Source organism: Trachurus japonicus, chromosome 9 (assembly GCF_045865225.1).
Source record: "Trachurus japonicus isolate A0001 chromosome 9, Traja_1.0".
In the NCBI taxonomy this organism is placed as follows: Eukaryota; Metazoa; Chordata; class Actinopteri; order Carangiformes; family Carangidae; genus Trachurus; species Trachurus japonicus.
In genome coordinates this window covers 8,397,116-8,421,207 of record NC_140915.1, presented here as the reverse complement: position 1 = coordinate 8,421,207, position 24,092 = coordinate 8,397,116, and the positions used below count along the sequence as shown (strand labels likewise).

General features: G+C 43.4%; 1 protein-coding gene across 2 annotated transcripts in view; it reads right to left on the bottom strand.

Annotated features, from left to right (window-relative positions):
* Window positions 1–24,092, bottom strand: part of LOC146980920 (SH2 domain-containing protein 3C-like) — a 47,482-nt gene that overhangs the window by 17,969 nt on the left and 5,421 nt on the right. Inside the window, exons 2-7 of one of the 2 annotated variants that reach the window (XM_085785835.1) lie at window positions 20,544–21,351; window positions 6,232–6,279; window positions 5,940–6,079; window positions 4,691–4,821; window positions 3,100–3,470; window positions 1,247–1,353 (exon numbers count right to left, since the gene is read on the bottom strand). In XM_085785835.1, the coding sequence (XP_085641961.1) occupies window positions 1,247–1,353; window positions 3,100–3,470; window positions 4,691–4,821; window positions 5,940–6,079; window positions 6,232–6,279; window positions 20,544–21,351 (1,605 nt within the window). The remainder of the gene's footprint in view (window positions 1–1,246; window positions 1,354–3,099; window positions 3,471–4,690; window positions 4,822–5,939; window positions 6,080–6,231; window positions 6,280–20,543; window positions 21,352–24,092) is intronic. The other variant, XM_085785834.1, reaches the window with a different exon arrangement.

The window sequence follows — 24,092 nt, the reverse complement described above, 5'->3', positions numbered from 1 at the left end:
AGTTGAAATTTGACTTAAGTGCACCAGCAGACACGCCCCCAGCTTCCAGAGCTGAGAGAACTGCTTGATTTTGTCATGATTTTAAAATCTAATTTCATACACTAGGCTAAATGAGTTTTTCTAGCATTCAAATTTGGCAAGATGGTTGATAAGACATCTGTCCGGATGTGATTAACTAAGAAAACAAATCTAGTTTCACTCTACACGGACTTTATGTTTGCCGTTGTACCATTTATCATCCTCATATAAAGTTTTATTTGCTGCGTGAGAAGAGTGTGATAACAGACACAAACACAAGTCTGTGTGTTTACTGGACCAGAGCAGGTGGTGTAAAAGCTTAACAATGGGTATTATCTTAAATAAATGGTGACATATTAAATGACTATTATTGAGTTTGTTGAACAAGAGCTACAGAAGAACAGCAGCTTACTGGTGTCTTCTTACACTCGTTAAACACCTGAATTAATTAGCGTGAGCTTTATTGTAATCAAATTACACTCTCAGGGCAAGTTTAGTTTCGGGTTGAGAAGTATATGTCTCACATTCACTTCCTGTTTTGACAAATTCTAATGAGATGATATATTTATTTTAATTGTTTATATTAAAGAACTAAATTACAACACAGATTTCCAGACTGTCACCTCCTTAGCTACCAGAGGAAAGATGTTTCCATATACCTCACCAATATAAAGACATTTATTATTATTATCACATATAAACTCTTATCTGGATATATGAGAATATAAGTTTATAAACTGTGTCAAATATGCAAAGTAAAATTTGTATAGGTACAGTACATATATCAAAAAATATCTATTACTATTCTTTATGGTTGTTACCTTATGTGAATAATGATAAAGGTGTTTAATCAATCCATATATGTGAGTTTATCAGAAACGCAACTTACAGATAAATTATATATGTTTTTCTTACTGATATATTATTAATTACAAACATGACTATCTTCCCACTCTGGATTGTCAGACTTGTTCAACACATACTATGGGTGATCACAGTATGTTTGAACATATATGTGTGTGTCTGTATATAAATATTACAGTGTAATGTAACAGTAAATTAATAATCTAAAGTCAATAAACATATAGTTTTTAAGTGTCCATTAACATTATTATACAACTGCTTTGTATACATTTAAATTGGAGAAAGGGAAAAACAAATTCATATACAGCTCACGTCTTTGTTATGGACTTTGTTTTTTATATATTTGGTGTTGAACTGAACTCACTGTTGTTGTTGGTGCTGTACGGAGTCAACAGACACGTTTCTCTGGTCGTCTGCAGAGTCTGATCTTCTCTGCTCACGTCTGCCTCCCTGTGGTGGAGCGAGGAAGGACTGCATGGAGGTGAAAGGAGAGAGAGATGGAGAGATGGAGAGACTGTTTAAGAGAATTTTGTCTTAATCATACTAATGTCCTATGTTTAATATAAAACACATTGAACTGCCTTCTTTATCTCTTACTGTGCACACACATACACATGCAGACCCAAACAGTGTGTCAGTGAAAGCACCACAAGTTCGGTTTGAGAAGACCTGAGTGGAAAAGTTGAGATAAAACCAAACCACAGTCCTCCTGTGTTTGTCATTTTTGCCTGTGAACTAAAACACCAGCGTCCCACTGACCCGTCTGCACTTGTTCATCAGAGACCTGGTGTGGTTTTTACCTTCATGACCTGCATTTAATTCACACAGTTAAACCTCTAAACTGGCTTTCCCCAATCTGTCTCTCTTTTCTCTGTTTTTCTTGTGCTCAGTTTTAAAGACAATGCTCTAAACAGACTCATTAGGAATCTATTTCTAGTTTCTGTTTTTACTTTAACTGAGAATTTTGCACTTCTGCACACATTATCAGACAAAATAACTAAATTAGTCTGACTACTTTCTGACATTTTACAGAACAAGCAGCAGGGGCGTCTCTAGGATTTTGACACATCCGGGGCTTAGCCCAGAAGAGTTAAGCAGATGCGCGCGCTCTGTCAACATTTTTAGACAGAGACATTCTCCATCACCGGTGAAAAAGGTGAAAACGATGCAATCCCATAACCACAGATCATCAAATGAATGACCCATTTTGAATTTAGTTTGCACCCATGTACTGACATTAGCTAGGTAGGTAACAACACATTGTTTTTCAAACACATTAGCAGCTACAGTAAAAGAGGCAGGCTGTGCAGGATCGCTGTCTGCTAGCTAGCTGCTATCATGCATGAAAAAGAAAGTAAACAAGATGGTTCTACTTTCCCCTCTAGAAGAAGCCCAAGCTTAATTATTTTTAGGTACACAATTCTCACACACTACAATTGCATTTACAGACAGATGCTAATAATAACAGATCGTTTTTTTCCCCATGTAATATCAACTAGCTGCTAGCTAGCTAACGTTAGCTGCTTCCCTCTAGTAGTTCCAGCTGCAACACTCTTTTCGAAATTATACATTTTTACATAATTTCTATTCCCATTATATTACCTCTTTGATTGCTGACCACCTTCGGGGAGAAAAACATGGAAATCTTTTTTTGTGACATCTTGTTACACTTCAGCTGCTTCTAGTACCCAAAGACAGCTGCAGCTTGCTGTTGTCAAGCGCGCCTGCTGCCGTTTTGGGTGAATGACGTCACGTGCTACCTGGACGTGTTAACCACTTGTGTGCCAAACCTTTTTTGTTTTTTTTGGTTTGTTTGTTTCTCTCCTCTTCTCTTTGTTTTTTTTATTACCGTCTCGCCTGATTATTACCTTGTTTCATATCTATTTTTTGTCTAAAAACATTATTGTACTCTACTTGCTTGTCAATAAAGAGAAAAAAAAAAAATTTAATTGTTACTCAAACCTGTCCTAAAACACTGTTTTATCGAAGCATCAACATAAGATAACCGTAGTTTGAGGATGTGATCTTAAAAAAAATAAAAAATACATTTTTTGGGGGAGAAATTAATATTCGGGGCTAATTAAAGGGACGCCACTGACAAGCAGTTGATTGATGCATCAAAAAAAACATTTGAACAAAGCACAGATTTTCTGAAGTTTGTTGCGTTTTGTGTTAAAATGTTTTAAATATCAGCATCCAGGTCTTTAGGGGCCTCACCTGCTGGGACACACCCTCTCCTCTGCGCTCTTCTGGCCCGCGGGGCCGGCGGCGGTGCAGAAGGCCGTCTCCAGGTAGCTGAGCGGCAGCGTCCTGTTCACCGGCCGGTGGATCTGAGCTCCGCTCCGCCGGCTCAGAGCCGCCCGGCCGCCCACGTAGAAGTGAACCAGCGCCGGGATGGAGTCGAAGGCCTCGCCCCCCAGGCTGAACTGGATCCGCGTGTAGGTCTCGCCGGACTGGACCACCGTCCTCCTGATGAGGAAGTGGAGCGTCTTCTGCTCCCAGCGGCCGGTGAGGACGAAGTCGCCCGGACTGGACTGAGAGTCTCTGATGAGGAAGTCGCCGTGGTTCAACACCAGACTCTCTGACACCTGTTTTTATGAAAACAATGTTTTACACGTTTCACTTCACTAAAGGTTTTTTACATAACATTCAGTTTGTGCTGATGTGCTGGCTCCTTCCTTCCTGTCACTAAGGAGCTGAGGTGTTTTTCCAAATAAAGCAGATCCCCTAGTGTCAGCCTCCACCCTGAACCAGAGACCGCCAAATCACCCCGGGTCCAGATCCAGGTCTTGGTCCAAAGACTGTTCACTGTATCATCACTGTTACTTTATCTGTTTTGTTCTTTTTGTACTTGTATGAAAATGGATTTAAAAAACCGGATGAAGCCTTTAAAGCTGCTGGTTGAACACAGCTCCCTCTGGTGGTCCAGCTCCAACATGACCCCGATTTCTGAGACTTTTGGAGGGAAACATAAGACGTTATCCTAATATAATATATAATCTGGATCAGGAGCTGTTGTTACGCTAACCTATGGGGGCAATTCTTTCAACCACAGCAAACACTCAAAAAACAATCAAATATCTATGGTACATGACTGGAATCCTTACGAGACACCTCTTAACTCATATAGTGTAGAGTAGATAAACAGTATAAACTTTGTGTTTTTGCATGTAGCCTAGTCACTCACCTCAGATAGCCGAACTCTGAAACATCCTGGAAAGACATTACAAAAATAAACAGTCGAGCCGTGCAGTGGTAATGTCCAAAATATCTCAGACCGTTTATTTTTGTAAAGAAATCATCACAACAAGGAAAAAGTGTTTGTTTCTGTGGCAGGGAGAGCAGGCGCTCTGCGATCGGATAGTAATGTCTTTCCAGGAAGTTTCAGAGTCTGAGGTGAGTGATTACATGCAAAAACACAAAGTTTATACTGTTTATACTGTACACTATATGAGTTCAGTGGTGTCTCGTAAGGATTCCAGTCATGTACCATAGATATTTGATTGTTTTCTGAGTGTTTGTTGCGGTTGAAAGAATTGCCCCCATGGGTTAGCGTTGTCGCCATCCCTAGCGCCTAGCGTAGCCATGGTGTAACTCCGGTTTGCCTGCATCAATTTTAGTCGCGTTTTTTGCTCCAACCAACACTGGGTGGCCATCAGGACAACGATTTAGGGGTAAAAAATGACCGGAATTCTCCTTTAAATGCACCAAAATGCAATTATATAACTAAACTGTAAAAACTTTGTGTATTTTTAAGGGTTTCATGTGCAGTTTTATGTGTGTGTGTGTGTGTGTGTGTGTGTCGGACCTCCCAGGGGATGTGTCCGTGGTACCAGGCGTGGCTCTTCAGGTTGGTGCCGCTCAGCTTCAGCTCCTCCTCCAGCTGCTTCCTCTGCTGCTCCGACGGCGGCTCCAGCCAGAACTTCTCTTTGGAGAACTTGAAGGGCATCACAGGCGCACAGTCAGAAACACACACACACAGACACACACACAGACACACAAACAACAACAAGTTTAGAGCATCACGGAGCCTCTGCTGCACCTTCCTCTCGCCTGGATCAACACCATCAGACTCTGCGAGAACAAGCATTGTGGGTAAATCTAGTCAAACTGCAGCACCCAGTGTGTTTTAATAGAGGACAGAGTGGTGGGGTGTTGGGGTGTTGGGGGTGTAGGGGGGGCAAGTTTTGGCATTCCCACACTGGCATCCACACTTGGCGGCACCAGGGGCCCGAGACCCGTCCCAGACCCATGCTGGATGGAGTCTTGGCCTCGTCGCCGTGGCAACGTCATTGTGCGACGGGGGTCATCACTCAGCAGAGCTTTGTCTGTCCCGTCTTTAGTTTATACACACACACAAAACCAAAAAAAAAAAAGAAAAAAGAAGAAGCTACTGTATATCATGAGTTTACAACGAGGACAGGCTGGGAATGCTTTTGTCTGTTGAACACACGCACACACATACACACACACACACACACACACACACACACAGAGACACACACACACGCACACACACGCACACACTGCTCTCTTACTGTTATGTAGGTGCCCTCTTGCTTTGACAAAGTGGTTTGCCCCACTCAACTGTTAATCAAGGGCTTGGCGTCGGGCCAGGGCCACTTCCAAAACAAAACAGGAGTGTGTGTGTGTGTGTGTGTGTATCTGTGTGTGTTTGTGTGTGTTTGTGTGTGTATGTCTGCCATAGTCTATTTTTGGTGACAAATTGGGGACGGTAAAAGCTGTGCCCCTAATTGGAAAACCGATGTATTTTGGGTCGGTGGTGAGTCCAGGAAATGGATGCAAGTCAATGAAATGTCTGCAAAAGTGACCTATGACATCATGTCTGTGTGTATGTGTGTGTGTGTGTGTGTGTTGGTGAGAGGGGATAGACGGTGGGGGGTGGGGTGAAGACCTGGAAGCCCCTAATGAATGGCTTTAATTTCATTAGCATTATCGTTCAATGCCAGCTTGTCCCATTCAGACGAGTGTGTTTGTCAAGTATCCAATTATAAGTCAATGAACTGGAAACTCTCTCGCGCCTCTCCTCTCCTCTCCTCTCCACCTTTTCCAGGCAAGAGCTGCCGGCCCGAATCGAGGCCGCTGCGGTCGGTCGCCATTGGCAACCGGTGCAAGCTTCAAAGCGTTTGCCACGGCAGAGGGCCACATTCCCAGAGTCCGGTCTGGAGGCCCCGGCCTGATCGAATTAGAGAACCTGCGTGCCGTGTGCGCAAGGATCAGAAGAAACGAGCTCCGAGCGAAAGCTCTGCTGAAACAGAGGAGCGACTTGTCCGACAAAAGGGAAGCGAGAGCGTTGGAGGAAACCAGAGCTGAGGCAGTGTAGAAAACAAACTCACCTTTACATACTCTCCACTGCTGTCTGTCAAGTGCGGGCGGCTGAAACACAAAAAGAAACAACAGAACGAGTTAGAGGAGGTCACATGACTACAGACTGGAGATAAATATATACATCCTCTCATAGGAAGATGAAGGAGGAGGAGTAGAAGAAAAAGAAGAAGGATGGATGGAGGTAGATACGTAGATTATAAAGAGGTCAGCAGTTAGGCAGGTAGGCAGTTGGTTGGTAGGTAAGGTAGTTTGATAGGTCGGTAGGCAGGAAGATAATAGGCAGGTAGATCGGTCAGTCTGTGGGTAAGTAGGTAGGTGTCTGTTGGCTAGCAGGTAGTGAGGTAGGTCTGTTCGTCAGAGGACAGGTAGGTAGATGAGTAGGTAGGTCCTTGGGCAGGTAGATCATAGTTGGGTCGGTAGGAAGGTAGATGGGTAGGTAGTCTCACTCGCAAGACCCTCCTCCAGAGAAGAAGAAGGGTCTGGCTGGTCCGCCTATGATTCCACGATCAGAGAAAAAAACATTCCAGCCGTTGGAATTTTTTCAGCCAGTCACAATCGTTGTGGTCGGCGCCGTAGCAACGGTGCGCTCGCAAAATATTGCCGGCTGGAAACTGGATTTGGGTCCGCGGTGTAACGACGGTCGGCAACCGTTGACGGATATTTATTCTTTTGTTCGGTTTAACGGCGGTTGGCAAACGCTGACGGATTATAGACACATGATTCGGTTCCTGTTGTTGTTTGTTGATGTTTCCCTTCACCGGGCGGACTGTGAAAGCTGCAGCATGGAGGCGGGACTTCCGCCGGGTGGCTTGTTCCGACCAATCAGAGGCTAATCGCAGCAACGCACTTCCGTCAGGCCAGACTAATGGGTATGTAACAGGTCTTAAGGTATGATGGTTAGCTGAACGGTCTATAGGTAGTTCGATAGGTCAGTTGGCAGGTAGTCAGACTGTATTTAAGTATGTCAGTCTGAAGTAGGTAGGTGGGTCGCAGGTAGTGAGGTAGGTCTGTAGGTTCTTCAGAAGACAGCTAGGTAGATGAGTGGGTAGGTTAGGGTTAGGTATATAGGTAGGTAGATCATGGACGGGTCAGGAAATTGGTCGTAGGTATGAATGGTTTATAAGCTGGATGGTCTGTAGGTAAGTCAGTAGGCAGGTAGATTGTAGGTACCGAGGTCAGTACAGTTGTTCAGTCAGTCTGTAGGTAGGTAGGTCAGTAGATAGGTATGTAGGTATTTTGGTTAGCAGGTAGGGAGGTAGGTCAGATGCAGCTGGTCTGTATGTATGTTGTTTTGAAAGTCAGTCAGTCTGTAGGTAGGTAGGAAGGTCAGTAGATAGGTTGGACAGTAGGCAGGCTGATAGACAGCTCATCTGTACAGTGTGGCAGTAGGTAGGTATAGGTTGGTATCAGTGGATATGATGTTAATTAGGCCTAGGTCTGTTGGTTGGTAGGTAGGTCAATCAGTCAGTTTGTAGGTAGGTACAGTATATGTCAGTGGCTATGACAGTTGGTAGGTCTGTTGGTTAGGGGTGTCAATCTGTAGGTAGCCCGAAAGATAGGTAGTTAAATTGATAGGTAGGTAGGTAGGTAGGTAGGTAACACCACAAACTCAGTCTGTCAGAACAGACTCAGAACAGACAACTGTTATAAACAGAGTAAAGATTGGCCCGTAGGTCTGTAGAAAATATAACAAATGAAGATATGAGATAATTATGATTCTTTGGCATATCATTTATCAAGCATCAAATACTCTGTAGTGACAGAGGCTTTACTTTACCGACTGATGTCAGCTAAAGGCTAACATTAGCATGCTAATTTAGACCAGAGAGAACTGACCCTACAGATGCCGGTGCTAACGCTAACGTGGCTAAAGAACTGTGTGAACTGCGTGAACTCTGTTGTTGGTTTTGTAACATTTCCTCCTGCACTTGCAACTAAAACTGAAAACCTTGTTCTCCATCTGTGAATCACCATGATTTGTTCTGGCTGCAGATATTTTAGGATTTCATGAGGTTTATATTTCACATTTATAATTTAATGGGCTCAGACAGCTCTTGGGTTGTTGTGCGAGTTGTTCTTACTGTTAGATTTTTGCATTAGAAATTACATTTGTCGTTTGATTATGACTATTTCTGTCTTTATTTCTGACTTTTGATTTGATTTAATTACTGTCTCTGTTTTCCCAGTAATTAATAAGTTAATGATTCTCTCAAGGGAGCTTCACAGTAAATCATTAAGAAAGATTGGGGACTATAAAGCAACATTTCAACTTTACACCTGAGTCATAGCCTACTATTCAGTGAAATCTGCTTCATCAGAACTGCGTGGTTTGACTGGGTCATGGTGACAGTGGCATCACCATGGTAACCTGTGCCAAAACAACCTGGCAACCCTGATAAGCTTCACGTTGGGATTTTTACTGTGGTTGCTATGACGCAAAATTTGACTTCACTTTTTTTCCCAACAACATTGACCAAAGAGTTTCAGAAACCAAATATGTCAAAAGGTTAGATAAATAAATAAAAAAATGTTACATGAGTTTAATTTAAAGTTAAAGCAACTGTCAGGTTGTCAAGATATAGCCTAAACCAAAACAGGTTTCAAAAACTACTTCAAAGGATGAGCTGACTGAATTTACTACTGATTAATTTTCCAAAGAGACATCTATAAACAGTGTTTTTATTTAAATCAAACCAAATTACAATAAAAGGTCCAATAGTTCAGTCTTTTAGGGACTATAAAATGACATGTGTTTCTTCTCCTGTGTTTTATTTTGAAATGTTGATCCATGAGAAGATCTAAAAAAACATCTCAGTGTAGTTTTCCATCTCCTCTCTCAGCTTCTCTCTGTAGCTCTAGTAACAACAGGTTGATTTCAGCCAATCAGAAGAGAGGATCGGCTCTGAGCCTCTCTTCTGATTGGCCGACTGTTTTCTGAGAAAAAAGATCCAAAAAATAGAGCAGATTTCAGAATAAAACACTCAGATAATCCTGGAAGTGTTGGATGGTGGGTCCAGGTGGTGAGGGGGCGGGGCTTTGGGTGACTGCTTTGTTGTGACATCACAAAGTAACAGGAAGTCCCAACGGCTGGTTTTAAAGTAGCACTATCCATTTTCCAATTCTTAGTTCAGCCACTAGATGGGACCAGTGGTGCAGCGTGTTAGATATAAACATCCTCGTCCTCTTTACATAGCGCGCCGTTCAGAAGCCGGCTTGTCTCATAACTTAAAGGAATTCTGCATTTGCTCCACAGGCACTATACACTGTTGTCTATATTTTGTGTACAGATAGTTATAGCTCCCCTGGACCTACTTATTGCATATTTCAGTTTTTTTTATTTTTTTTATCGCTATCACTGCTGACAGTGCTACTTTAAGGTTCAGTCTCTGAATACAGGCTGTGTGCATTTCTGTGTGGACTGAGGCTTTGACACTTTCACAGTATTAATATAGAACCTAGAGCTGCTTTATAATCACACTACACATGGACATCTACCTTTATACTGTATGGAGCTTTAACACAAACATCTACCTTTATACCGTATGGAGCTTTAATACAAACATCTACCTTTATACTGTATGGAGCTTTAACACAAACATCTACCTTTATACCGTATGGAGCTTTAATACAAACATCTACCTTTATACCGTATGGAGCTTTAACACAAACATCTACCTTTATACCGTATGGAGCTTTAATACAAACATCTACCTTTATACCGTATGGAGCTTTAATACAAACATCTACCTTTATACTGTATGGAGCTTTAAATTAAGTCATTGTTGATAATGAGAACACTGCCATTCACAGCATGAGCCTGACTCAGTATACTATGTAGTTCATTGAACTCGTTTTCCCGAGTTCAGTGAACTATACTCTCAGCTGGTTTTACATTCTTTAAAGCTCATAGAACAACGTTGACCTTTGAACTCATTATTCATCCTGGGGTCAGTTCACCCACATGTTTTCAGCCCTGGTTGCCACAGATACATAGGCCTACATACGTTTGTGGGCTTGGACACTGCAGCAGTAGCAGCAGCAGTAACAGTAACAGTAATAACAGTGTCTCCTCCTGTCCGTCTATCTGTCCATGTGTCCTGTTGCACAACTCTCTCTGACAGCAGCAGCAGTGTGTTAATAATGCGACACCGCCCAGCAACAGCTTGCAACACAACAGACTTCTCCAGGGAGGATGAGGAATATTTCTTTCTGCTGCTCTTGTCTTGAGTGAGTGAGTTGAGTGAGTGAAACCTCGTATCGTATCTGTTAATAGTCTGGTGTTTTTTCAGGGCTGAGGCTGAGGAAAAACTTCCTCTCGCAGCAGCTGGATCTTTACCAGAGTCCAGAGGCTCGATAGCAGCACCCGGGGCCGACCGACCGCTGAGACCGCTGGACTGACGTTAGAGAAATGGAAGAAAAAAAACTCCCAAAGTGCAAGTTTCACAGTTTCTCAGTGACAGCGCTGATTGTGTCCTGTCAGTGAAACTACACAATCAATGGGAGTGTGAAACTGACTCTTTGCTTTTTTTTCCTTTTTTTTTGCTTTTCTCGGTCACCCTGCTCTTCTTCAACATGCTGCATATTTTCATGAGTAACGTCAAGGGAGGTGACCTTTTGTTCCCAAACACAAACTCAGAGCAGACACAAACACACACACACACACACACACGCACACAAACAGATGTGAACACACAAGTAAAACATACCACATGAGAAGCTCCCTGACAGTCAAGAGCTACGTTCACAGATGTCGATAACTTGTGTTGTTCTAGACTGTTTTAAATAGTTTCATCTCAATGAGCAACACCAGTGTTTTTTACTGACTCTTAATGATAAAGACGAAACACAGGGTCGCTCTCTGAGACCGGAGAGGATGGGATGTGCATCTGTTCCCAGGCTTAAATGCCATATATAACATGTACAATATGTCCATATATTAATGAATGTCATCTATGTTGGGATATATACTATAAATATCATCATACGCCCTCTGGATATTAGATTAGATTAGATTAGATGTACTTTATTCATCCCATAACGGGGAAATTCGGTTGTTAGCCAAGTAAGGAAGAAAGTAGAGAGGGCTAAAAACACCAAAGACACAAACACAACACAACTCAACAGAAAATATAGACACAATAGACAATTAAAGCCGCAAGCGGCGATGGCGGGCCCTCGCTCGCCCATGCCACCGCGGGGCCTGAGGCACGCCGGGGCCGTGGCGCGGAGCAGAAATGGAGAAAAAACCCCGGAAGGAGGCCAAAAATGCAATGTTTCGTTCATCCACCAGGGGGCAGTCACCGCATGTGGTGTGGTGCGTTCAGGGGCCGCCCCTCATCACTCGTGTGAAGTTTGGAGTGAATCGGACAAAGCATGAGGGAGTTATGAGCAGTTAAAGGTTCGTCCACTAGAGGGCAGTAATGGGATGCGTGCAGGTGTGTTCAGGGTCAGCCCCTCATCACACATGTGAAGTTTCTTGGAAATCGGACAAAGCATGAGGGAGTTATGAGCAGTTAAAGGTTTGTCCACTAGGGGGCAGTAATGGCATGCGTGCAGGTGTGTTCAGGGTCAGCCCCTCATCACACATGTGAAGTTTCGTGGAAATCGGACAAAGCATGAGGGAGTTATGAGCAGTTAAAGGTTCGTCCACTAGGGGGCAGTAATGGGATGCATGCAGGTGTGTTCAGGGTCAGTCCCTCATCACACATATGAAGTTTCGTGGAAATCGGACAATGTTGATGCAAAAAATGGCACTTCCTGTTTCCACTAGGGGGCAACATGAGTGAGATCGCCTATGAGCATATGGAGACGTTGAGGTCGTGACCCTGGACCTGTGTATCAATTTTCATGATGATACGTGTTCATTAAAGCCATCATAAAGCCAAACGTATTTTCTTGGCGAGGGATCATCAGTTGCCATGACGCCACGCGGTCGCCATTACTCATAGCTTCACAGCGTTCATAATGTAACTTCACCAACTGGTTCTGCATGTTGTAGAAGTGGAATGAAGTTGATGGGGTCAACTATGTGGAATCAGTACACGTAATGTAAAAACTGGTCACTTCCTGTTACCACCGGGGGGCGCTATGAGTGACGTAGGAAATTAATATATCGGGACGTTCAGGGCGGAGCCATCATCATGTCCAGCAAGTTTGAAGTAGCTACGATAAAGTATGTGGGCGTGAGAGCCATTCGTATTTACATGGCGAGCACCGAAACAATCGCCAATGTGAATTGAGCCATAGCAGCCACGCCCTATGACCTACACACCTGCGGAGCACAAGATAAGGTCATCATGGGGTTTCGATGCTGGAAAACAAATTTGAAGTCGATCGAGTGAAATCCCTAGGACGAGTTAGATCAAACGTAAGTAGTGGAAATGTCCAAAAATGGCCAAAAAATGGCAAAAATTGAAAATTAAAATCAAAATGGCCGACTTCCTGTTGAGATTTTACCATGACGTTAAGAGACTTTTTTGTGCGTCTGGGGATGATGAATGTGTGTACCAAATTTCGTCTGCCTACGACAAAGTAACCCAATAGGCGAGGGCAAATTTAAAGTTTGTAGGGGGCGCTATTTCGCCATTTTGCGTCGACCATGTGCGACGACCCAAAAATATCGAATTTCGGATGAGGCCGGAGGGACATGCAAAGTTAGACAACTTTTCCAGTTTGGGAAAGGGGCGAAATTGGGGCATGAAAAGTCGCGTGAATAATAATAATAATAATTAAAGCCGCAAGCGGCGATGACGGGCCCTCGCTCGCCCATGCCACCGCGGGGCCTGAGGCATGTCGGGGCTGCAATGTTTCGTTCATCCACCAGGTGGCGCTAAGCAGTTGTGTGTGGGTGCGTTCAGGGGCGGCCCCTCATCACTCATGTGAAGTTTGGAGTGAATCGGACAAAGCATGAAGGAGTTATGAGCAGTTAATGGTTCATCCAGCAGGGGGCAGTAATGGGATGCGTGCAGGTGTGTTCAGGGTCAGCCCCTCATCACACATGTGAAGTTTCGTGGAAATCGGACAAAGCATGAGGGAGTTATGAGCAGTTAAAGGTTCGTCCACTAGGGGGCAATAATGGGATGCATGCAGGTGTGTTCAGGGTCAGCCCCTCATCACACATGTGAAGTTTCGTGGAAATCGGACAAAGCATGAGGGAGTTATGAGCAGTTAAAGGTTCGTCCACTAGGGGCAGTAATGGGATGCGTGCAGGTGTGTTCAGGGTCAGCCCCTCATCACACATGTGAAGTTTCGTGGAAATCGGACAAAGCATGAGGGAGTTATGAGCAGTTAAAGGTTCGTCCACTAGGGGGCAGTAATGGGATGCGTGCAGGTGTGTTCAGGGTCAGCCCCTCATCACACATGTGAAGTTTCGTGGAAATCGGACAAAGCATGAGGGAGTTATGAGCAGTTAAAGGTTCGTCCACTAGGGGGCAGTAATGGGATGCGTGCAGGTGTGTTCAGGGTAAGTCCCTCATCACACATGTGAAGTTTCGTGGAAATCGGACAATGTTGATGCAAAAAATGGCACTTCCTGTTTCCACTAGGGGGCGAATGAGTGAGATCGCCTATGAGTACATAGAAACGTTGAGGTCGTGACCCTGGACCTGTGTACCAATTTTCATGTTGATACGAGTTCAATAAAGCCATCCAAAGGGCAAACGTATTGTCATGGCGAGGAATGTTAGCCACGCCCCCACAGGGACGCCATTACTCGTAGCTTCACAGCGTTCATAATGTAACTTCACCAACTGGTTCTGCATGTTGTAGAAGTGGAATGAAGTTGATGGGGCAAAGTATGTACATTTTCAAAATTTTAGTACACTTCCTGTTACCACCGGGGGGCGCTATGAGTTACGTGGGAAGTTAATATATCGGGACGTTCAGGGCGGAGCCATCGTCATGTCCAGCAAGTTTGAAGTTGATTGGATGAAGTATGTGGGCGTGAGAGCCACACGTATGGACATGGCGAGAACGCCAAAGTCTGATGAGCGCTGGCAGCCACGCCCTTTGACCTACGGACTCACGGAGCACAACGTAAGCTCAGCTAGGTCTGGAGATGTGGTATACCTAATTTGAACTTGATCGGGTGAACGCTCTGGGAGGAGTTAAGTTTAGGCGGGAAAAATCTACACCAAAATGGCCGACTTCCTGTTGGGTTGAGGTCATGAGGTCAAGAGGCTTTTTTGCATATCTGGGTATAATACATATGTGTACCGAATTTTATTAACATCGGACAAAGTCACTCAAATTCCCTATGGGGATTTTGAAAGTTTGTAGGGGGCGCTATTTCGCCATTTTGCGTCGACCATGTGCGACGACCCAAAAATATCGAATTTCGGATGAGGCCGGAGGGACATGCAAAGTTAGACAACTTTTCCAGTTGGGGAAAGGGGCGAAATTGGGGCATGAAGAGTCGCGTGAATAATAATAAGAATAATAAACATTACAATTTCAATAGGGCTTTCGCTGGGCGACTTGCAGTCGCCGCTCGGGCCCTAATAAACATTACAATTTCAATATAGCATTTTTCCCCCTGGGTCTTCCATACCACATGATTACTTCACTACTTGATTACTTTGGGGTCACTTGCACATTGGGGTCACGTGCACGTTGGGGCATGAACGAATTACAATAGGGCTTTCGCTGGGCGACTTGCAGTCGCCGCTCGGGCCCTAATAAAAACAAATCAACCTTCAACCAGGTAATGCGTAAAAACAACTACTGAGGATATAAGGCTTTAAGGTGGCCTGATATAAAAGTATCGATAGGTAAAGTCACTATGGTGTAAAAATATTGCAATGTAAGTGACAATGATATAAACACAAGTATAAATAATATAAATACTTCTACTGCAGGTGTGCATGAAAGAAGAATATTGTGATGTAAAGTGACCATTGATATAAAAATATTGCAAAGTAAGTGACAATGATATAACCAGTACTGCAGGTATAAACTATATAAATAAAATATTTCAGTGTAAAGTGACTATAATATTCAAAACATGGATGAAATACCTCTGCTAAAATGTTCATAAGTACATATACTAAAAATATTGATGACGATTTTATACATGCTAATTTCTCATTAATGTCTATAATAATAATAATGATAATGATAAGAAGAAAAGGAAGAAGTTGCACTATGGTAACCACTGGTAACTGCCTGTTTTAGAGCAGTTTAGAACAGTTGATTTCTGAGTAAATACTGTAAACTGCATCCCAATTCCGCCGCCGTAGACCGCGAAGATCTAGTTTGGCGGTTCAGTTTGCCTAGCAACCGGAACAGCTTGACCTCTTTTTGTTGGCTGTTGGTTTGAACAGTTGTAGCCTACCTTCAGCACAACACAAGTACTTTGAACAAAATCCACCAGGGAATGCCATTTGCTTTCATTACTGCTACGCAATGCATCCTGGGATAGGATTTTTTGCGACATTTGGAGGGGCCTTTGAAACAGCACAGTCAATCACGATGCAGTCGGTCTTTAAACGCAACATTTAAAGGATTCGAACCTCCGTCCGTTAAAGGGATAGTTCACCCAAAATTCAAATTGCACACATTATCTACTCACCCTCATGTGGACTAAGGGCTGTGAGAAGTTTCAAAAAGACACACCAAAAAACGCAAGATTTGGTCGGACCAGGAAGAGGAGCTTACACTACAAAACAAGCTTGAAATATAGACTTATTTAATTTTTTTCCGGAACAATTTCGCATTTGGGGCTTCAATACAAGACGGACATTACATACGAGCAGCATGGAGGTATTCGGATGTTTTTTGGTGTGTCTTTTTGTTATGAAGACAGTTGGTATCCATTTGCAACCGTCATATGGACATGCACTGCTACGCCGAGACCCCCTGTAACTCAGAGAAGCCACGGAGGACTCTGAAACTTCTCCCAGCCCTTAGTCCACATGAGGGGGAGTAGATAATGAGTGAAATTTGAATTTTGGGTGAACTATCTAACTAAATCGAACTAACTAAAGGCCCTGATGACATGAGGTGTGTGACGTGAATCTTCTGACTTTTAATAGAAACTCAGCGTATCAATAGGGACGATGGAGGTGGAGGTTGTCTGTCAATTGATCAACATCGGTTTGAAAGACTTTATTAAAAGCTTTTAAAGACTCAACACTGAGTCACATTACTGTAGTGTTTGTGAAAATATGTAAAAATAAAATTCACATATTTGGTGTGAAAACTGTTTACTGTAAATTTCCTCTTCTTTTTTGTTCCATGTCGCCTGATGCCGGACTTCACCGAGACCCTGACGGTTTCTGAGGTGTTATCCCAAACTGGGCGAGAGGAAACTCCCTTCACCTCGAGGCTGCGTTCCCTAAACCACCATCAACTTTTACAGCTTCCTGCTCCTTTGGCCGGCAGCTATTACACATCTGAGTGACACACACACACACACACACAGCTCCCGTAATATCCCCTAATGACAAACAGGACAGCACCTCCACGTAGAGAACGGACAGAGTGAATGGACGAGTTGAAGGTGACAGTTGGTCTCCGTCCGTCACCACTTCTGCTCTGTTCCCTGGAAAACAGAACTGAGCTGGTCTGAGGTCAGCTGAGCTCTGGCACCAGATGGGAAGCAAACAGTAGCTTTTGTTCTTCCACTGAGTCGTCACAACAAAACCAGAGCTGCATTTCTACTGGAGGATAACACCGACCCCATGTTTTAGATTGGATATCGGCCAAGATATTGGCTTGGAATAGGCTACCTGGATCAGGTATGGGATGACGGGGCTGATCCATGACAACAAACACAGAGCAACAAAGTTTCACAAAGTTTTGAAAGTAAAGTCAAGCTTGAACTGTCTTTCACACGGAAACATATACAGTTAATTATTTCAACGGTGGTATCAGGTCCAGTACTATCCAGTACTGTCCGATACACTAAGCCCATTGGCATTGGGACAATTGGTATAGTTCAACATTTTGGCAATGTGGGATTTCTTGGTTTCCCTCATCAAACTCATCAAATACACAATCCAACAACTCCGCAACGCTCTGGTGGACAAGTTGTGACCTGCACATTCACCACGCTATGAGATAATAACACAACGTTACCAGACAGAGTTGTTTTAGAGGGAAATGCAGAGACTGATGCTGAAAAACTTGCCCCAGACGGGAACGTGCATCAGCGAATTTGCATGAATTTACCATGAAAACAACTTGCGGCTCTGCTCCACCGTTTTAAAAATAGCTTGCACCGACAATTAAAGGTAAAGGTAAAGGTAAAGGTACTTTATTAGTCACATATACAGCTAGTACAGTGAAATTCTTTCTCTGCATTTAACCCATCCCTGAGGAGCAGTGGGCAGCCGCGGTGCAGCGCCCGGGGACCAACTCCAGATTATGAGCCAGTGCCTTTGGTCAGGGGCGCTGACTGGAGGATTAACCTAGCCGACATGTTTTTAGTGGTGGGGGGAAACCGGAGCACCCGGGGGAAACCCACGCAGACACGGGGAGAACATGCAAACTCCACACAGAAAGGCCCTGGGCGGCCCGGGATTCGAACCCAGGACCTTCTTGCTGTGAGGCAACAGTGCTAACCACTGTGCCAACGAACCTACTGCTATGACTATAGGGACTATGGCAATGGGCCAATTTGCCAAAAATGTTGAACTATCCCTTAAAAAAGTCGGATAGGTACATCCCTAAGTTGTTTCTGGGCAAAGCATAAAACCTGTCTCAGACCTGAACCCATGTCCTTCCTCCTCCTCCTCATCATCAGCTCTGATTGGTCGTCCCTCCTCCAACTCTTCTAGTTCCTAATGGAGGTATAGACCGATCGATCAGTCTAATGGAGGTATAGACCGATCGATCAGTCTAATGGAGGTATAGACCGATCGATCAGTCTAATGGAGGTATAGACCAATTGATCAGTCTAATGGAGGTATAGACCGATCGATCAGTCTAATGGAGGTATAGACCGATCGATCAGTCTAATGGAGGTATAGACCGATCGATCAGTCTAATGGAGGTATAGACCAATTGATCAGTCTACCTCCAATCTATCGCTGTATTGATGGAAACATCAGCTCACATTATGGTCGATGTCCGTTCATCTGTTCACCCTCCACCGGCGGCACAGTCAGGCTACAATAACACCACTGTGGACCTGAAATTATTGGCTATCGAATATTTCCTTCACCAAACCATCGTTATTATATCGGACTTTAAAACTTCCCAATCTGAAGAGAACTGTTTGGCTGCTTTGATCAACAACAGGTTGGACAGTATTCCCTCAAATCAACACATTATCTGGGGTCAGACCTTAAACGCATCCTGACACTTAGAGGTTTGCACGATATTCAAAAAATCAACAACTTAATATTGCAATTATATGGTCAGATTTCAATCTGAAAGGTCATTTAAGCTTCAATTTCACTCCACAACTATCAATTAATGATGTGATGTTTGTTGGGTCTTGTGCCAAATAATCGTGCCTTGAGAAAATTCATTATTGTCCAGCACGTCTCTGTAGCCAACAACCTGAACCAATGCACAACAATACAGTGACACATTTGGATGTTATGTTTCTACAACCCCGACTTTTCAAAATAAAACGTCAGTGTTTCCTAAACTCTCTGCAAAATCGTCCGATGCATCCTGAGAGTCGTCCAATATAGAAACAAGCCTCTTTTTTTAAAAAAAAAAACAAACAAACAGTCTGGTCTGAGGACATGTCCAGTCCAGCTGCCTCACTCACATCTGGCTATAGCCTAACCTGGGGTCAAAGGTCAGAGTCAGGTGTGTGTCGGTTCAGACAGGATGAAGTGTAACAGGCAGCTGCATCTGTGCCAAAATAAATCCTTATCACTGTTCAGACTGAAGCCAGAGCAGCAGGATCAAATTCCTCCTCTTATGTAACATACAGTCTGGTCCGCACCACACACACACACACACACACACACACACACACACACTGGTAACCCACTGACTTCAAAGTGGACTAGTTGTAAATGTTTTACTAGTCAGGAGCTTCTCATGTTTTTTTTGTTTTGGTTTTTTTTACAGCATCGCACTAACCTGAACCATGTGTGTGCGTGTCTTTGAACGCATCACACTCACTCAAACACACGTTCACGGTTCCACAGGTGACACACACACACACACAAACACGCGACATTAACATGTTTCAACACAAACACTCATACACACAAACACACAAACCCTGACTCCACCGTGTCTCCTCACCTCCTCTCTCCTCCTCCTCCTCCTCCTCCGGACAGGACCGACCGAACACACTTCTCGTCCCCAACTTCGCACATCTTGTCCCGGACAGTCCCGACTGCTCTCACCGCTGAGTTTCCTCCAGCGGAGTGGACTGACCCGCGGCGGAGCAGCAGCCGGACTCACTGCGCATGTCCGCGGCTTCGGCCACTGCCCCCCTCCCCGTAACTTTATGTATTTAATCATGATGATACACTGAACAGCGATTATTGATTGTAATATTATGTTATGTAACAATTGCAGCGTCGACAAAAATATGTTTTTTCTTTACGTTTCCTATTTCTTTCCCCATAATCCCAATATAAAACAAGATATTGCACTGCAAAACTCAAAATCTTTCCAAGAATATTCTTGTCAAAATGTCTCATTTCTAGTCAAAACTAAACTCTATCCACTTAGAATAAGACTCGTCACCTAAAAATGAACATGTTTTGGGATCATTTCCACTTGTTTCAAACTAATTTTCACTTGAAATAAGTACTATAAAAATCTGCCAGTGAAAGCAAGTTTTTTAAATGCTTGTAATAAGAAAGAAAAACTTGCTCCACTATCAGATTTTTCTACTTATTTCAAGTTAAATGAAACATTATAGCAAAAAAATATAATACAAATAAAGCAATATGTTAAATACGATTCAATCCAATACTGTTTAATCAAATGTATTATTGACAAGTCAGAGTGGATATTATGGCTTCAATTTAAAAGCTTAATTGCAGTTTTTTTTTTTTTTTTTATTGTGCACTATTTATTATGAATAAATGTGTTTTTTATAAATCTGCTTGAAGTTGGTATTTAAGTTTATAATTTTATGGATTTTAAATTTTGTTGATTTTGTTTAGTTTTAAACAAAGACATAAGGCAATGTCTTTAATGAGTTTCCAATGTAAACCTGTTTTTTTTTCCACACTGCAGTGATAATCATCATGATCTCAGCACAGTGAGTGATTCTTTTAAAAAGTGTGAATTAAATAACAGACGGTTCCTTCTCTCTCTGGTTTACATGTCAAAATTAACCCAAACAAACACAACGTCTCTCACGCTGTCGACGTGTTAACCATCGGCCTCACCTGCCCACTCTCTCCACTTCCTGTGCGCCGCTCTCAGGGTTTGAGGTTTCCTGTGTTTGCTGTTTCTCTTTCTGCTCATCCACGTGGTTACGACACGATGATGATGACGACGATGATGATGATGATGCTGCTGGTGCTGGTGATGATTCGGCGATTGGGTCCATCGGCACGTACACGTCCTGCGGGGAAACCGCTTTGGGACCGGTCGTCGTGGTCGTGGTCGCTGCCATGTTGTTGTTCGGTGACAGTCCTGCAGGTCGACTGCTCTCTAAAGCTAAAGTGTCCCAGATCTCAGGTGCCGAGGTTAAAGGTGAAACCCGTGTGGGCGACGGCGTGGTGGGGAGCGGCCGGCCCGCTGCTGCTGCAGGAACAGGCAGAGGCCGGTCCAGACTGGACAGACTGAGGCTGGACAGGGCACTGAGCAGGGGCGAGTCTCTGACATCTTCCCCCGCCTTCCTCTGGCTCTGCCCTCGGCTCGCCTCCTCCCTCTCCTCCCTCTCCTCCTCCTCTTTCCTTTTCTTCTTCTTATCCTTCTCCTTCAGCCCCTTGACGCTCCTCTTCTGCCTCTCACCGCGAGGCACCGTGCCCACGTGCGTGTACATGTCGGTGGAGCGGGCGTAGCCGGTGCTGTGGAGGCAGGGCTCCATGTCGTCCACCGATTTCTCCCTCTTCACCGACGGCTTGATGGTCCTGCAGAGGCTCCCATCATGCTCTGGGGTTGGCGCCGCCAACGCTGCCTTGGCGTTCTTGGCCTTCTCCGAGGAACAGCGGGTTGAGAGGTTGGTGAGGCTGCCAAACCACTTTAGACCTGGAGAGTAGGAGGTGATCAGCTGAGGTTAATGACCACAAACAAAACATTTCATTGTGTATGAGCTTTATGAAGACGGATTTCAAAATAACAAACAAATAAACAAACGGATATCTGATTTCACACGTGCCAAATATGAATAAAACAAAAGTAGCCTATATCATTGAAAGAAAGTATAACACTCCTGCAGTCGTTCACATCCTTTAATGAATATAAAACTAAATGTCCTGCTTTCAGTTCTACTTTCAGTCATATTAAAGCAGAAGTAAGCGATCCGGTGGTTTTGGCTAACTTCCTGTCAGCAGATGGAGTTAGCAGTCCCCGCCCTCGTCCCTACGTCACCACATTCACGCGCATCCCTTGGCTGCACACACAGAGAGGACCGCCCCTTTATGCTGTTCTCTCTCCTCATTGGATAAAGGTTGTAGGATACAAGGAAAGTTTTCTCCTCGGCTTACAGCAGAGCAGAGTGACTGACAGACCCGTGTTTCAGACCAAACACTCTATATAAGTGATTGCTGTCGGAAGATATAACTATTTAAGACTTATATTAACACAAACATTCCACTTACTTCTGCTTTAATGCTTGCTAGCTTGTTCCTTATCAGTCGATGCTGTTAAATGCTGCTAACGCTGAGCATGTGCTACTGTTTTGCATTGAATGAAGATGTGCTAGCTTGTTCCATTATTGACATTGCATTGTTATATATTACAGTAGCACAAGTTGGGCAATTATTGGCAATAGCTCTTAAACATCTCTTTATACAATGTTAACAGCTGTGGTAGAATTATACTTTATGCAAGATTGGTAGATAGAGTTGTGTCATCGGCATACAGGCGAAAATGAACATTAGCCTATATCTACTGAGAAAAAACATAAATAGAAACTAAAGTATATTTTGCTGAAACTTTATATGTAACATTTATTGTTAGAAATGTACATGACCTCAAATCATTTCTGGCTGCATGGTATTTGTAGTTGTTAAGCTGTTGTTAGCTAGCTTAGCTCACCGTATCATCAGAGCAGCTGGTTCATTTCTATAAAAGGCTAACAGCCAAATTCTGTTGTGTTTTTATCTGAACTCACACAAAGATAAACTTTGTGATGGGGTCTAAGTTTTCACTTCTCTAGTTCTTTAATTAAGTGACTGCTTCTAAAATTAGCCCATGCGCTGTCAGCCCTCAGTTGCACACACTTCCATGCTCACGTGCTATATGCTAATTTGCTGCAGAGCTGAACCTGCACTAAACCAACCTCAGGACACACAGGAGACTCGTTCCAGCAGATTTTATTCTGACCATTACAGCCTGATGCTGTTGTTTCTGCTTCCTGTTAAAGATTACACAGCGTTTTTCTCACCATTGACACAGAAGGTCTCAAAACTCTCATGAGTTTCTTTCTTTGTGTGAGTTGAGCTTTCTTTTGTTTTCGGTAAATGCATGGGGTTTAAAGAGTGATGATGAATCAAGTTAAATGTCTTAAACTTTATTTATCACCAAACTTGTCTCATTTAATAAGTAAATAAATCCCCTGTGACACATTTCAGGCGCCCAGCAGGTCCTGACCTGAGTGTTCAGTCTGATCTGATCTGTGATAGTGAATGACAAACAGCAGGAAATGACTTGGTACAAAAGACAACAAACAGGAAAATGCAAATAGACAGAAAGACAGAGAAACAAGTTTAAAGAAGAAATAAATAGGTTTATGCCTGCTCAGGTGATGGCTTATTCCCTCTGTGATCTTTATAGCTGTACATTTTTTGAGGATGATTAAATAACGACGTGGCAGCTGTGAATGTTTAATTTTCACTTTGTCCATTTAAACTGTTGTCTTAGCGCCGGAGTCATCTGAGGAATGTAGTCGAACCCTCGTCTGCTCCAACTCTCATCAGCTTCTATTCTGACTTCAGCCCCTCGAGACCTCTGCAGTGTTTGATTATGTTTCTGCCCCCGGGGCCCGATTAGTCCGCTGAAAACACTGACGGGTATTTATTTCTTCAGCTAAATATAGACTAATGATTTTGAGAAGCAGAATGAAGGGAGACGCTGGGGCTGCAAGAAGAAAAGAAGCCACATCTTTTGTTTATTTAGGCTATCGATTTTCTTTCTTTTCTTTCTATTTTTTGAGGACAGCAAAAGAGGACTGTCCTGTAATTCAACCCTGACAACGATTAAAATGTTATTAATATTTACGAATTCCTGAGCTATTTGTTTGATCAGGCCCAGTATTGGTTGTGCGCTCCAGGATAACACATTTGGCAAAGAGTTAAATGGGAAAACTTGGTCCATCAAATCTATTTGATGCTACAACTTGCTGATAATTTGCTCACTAATTAACAAATAACCCCCCCCCCCCCCCATCATTTGTGCAGCAGGTTTCCTGTAGATACGTTTTGTTGCTAGATGACATCTAATGGTCGTAATAATGATGACAGGTGCAAAAGGCAACGTGTGGCGATGCGGTGTAATGCACTGCGGTTTTGATTCCCACGTGAAACTATCATTATCCTGGTAACTATGGTAACAAAGATGGTTAAATGATGAAGAAGCACTTGAACAACAACGACAACACAATTGATTATTTGCATAAGAAGCAGGAAGTACGATCTGATCTCAAGTGATCAATTGGGCCACATCTTAAAGGAGGTTAATCCATCCATCCATCCATCCATCCATCCATCCATCCATCCATCCATCCATCCATCCATCCATCCAACCAACCAACCAACCATCCATCCATC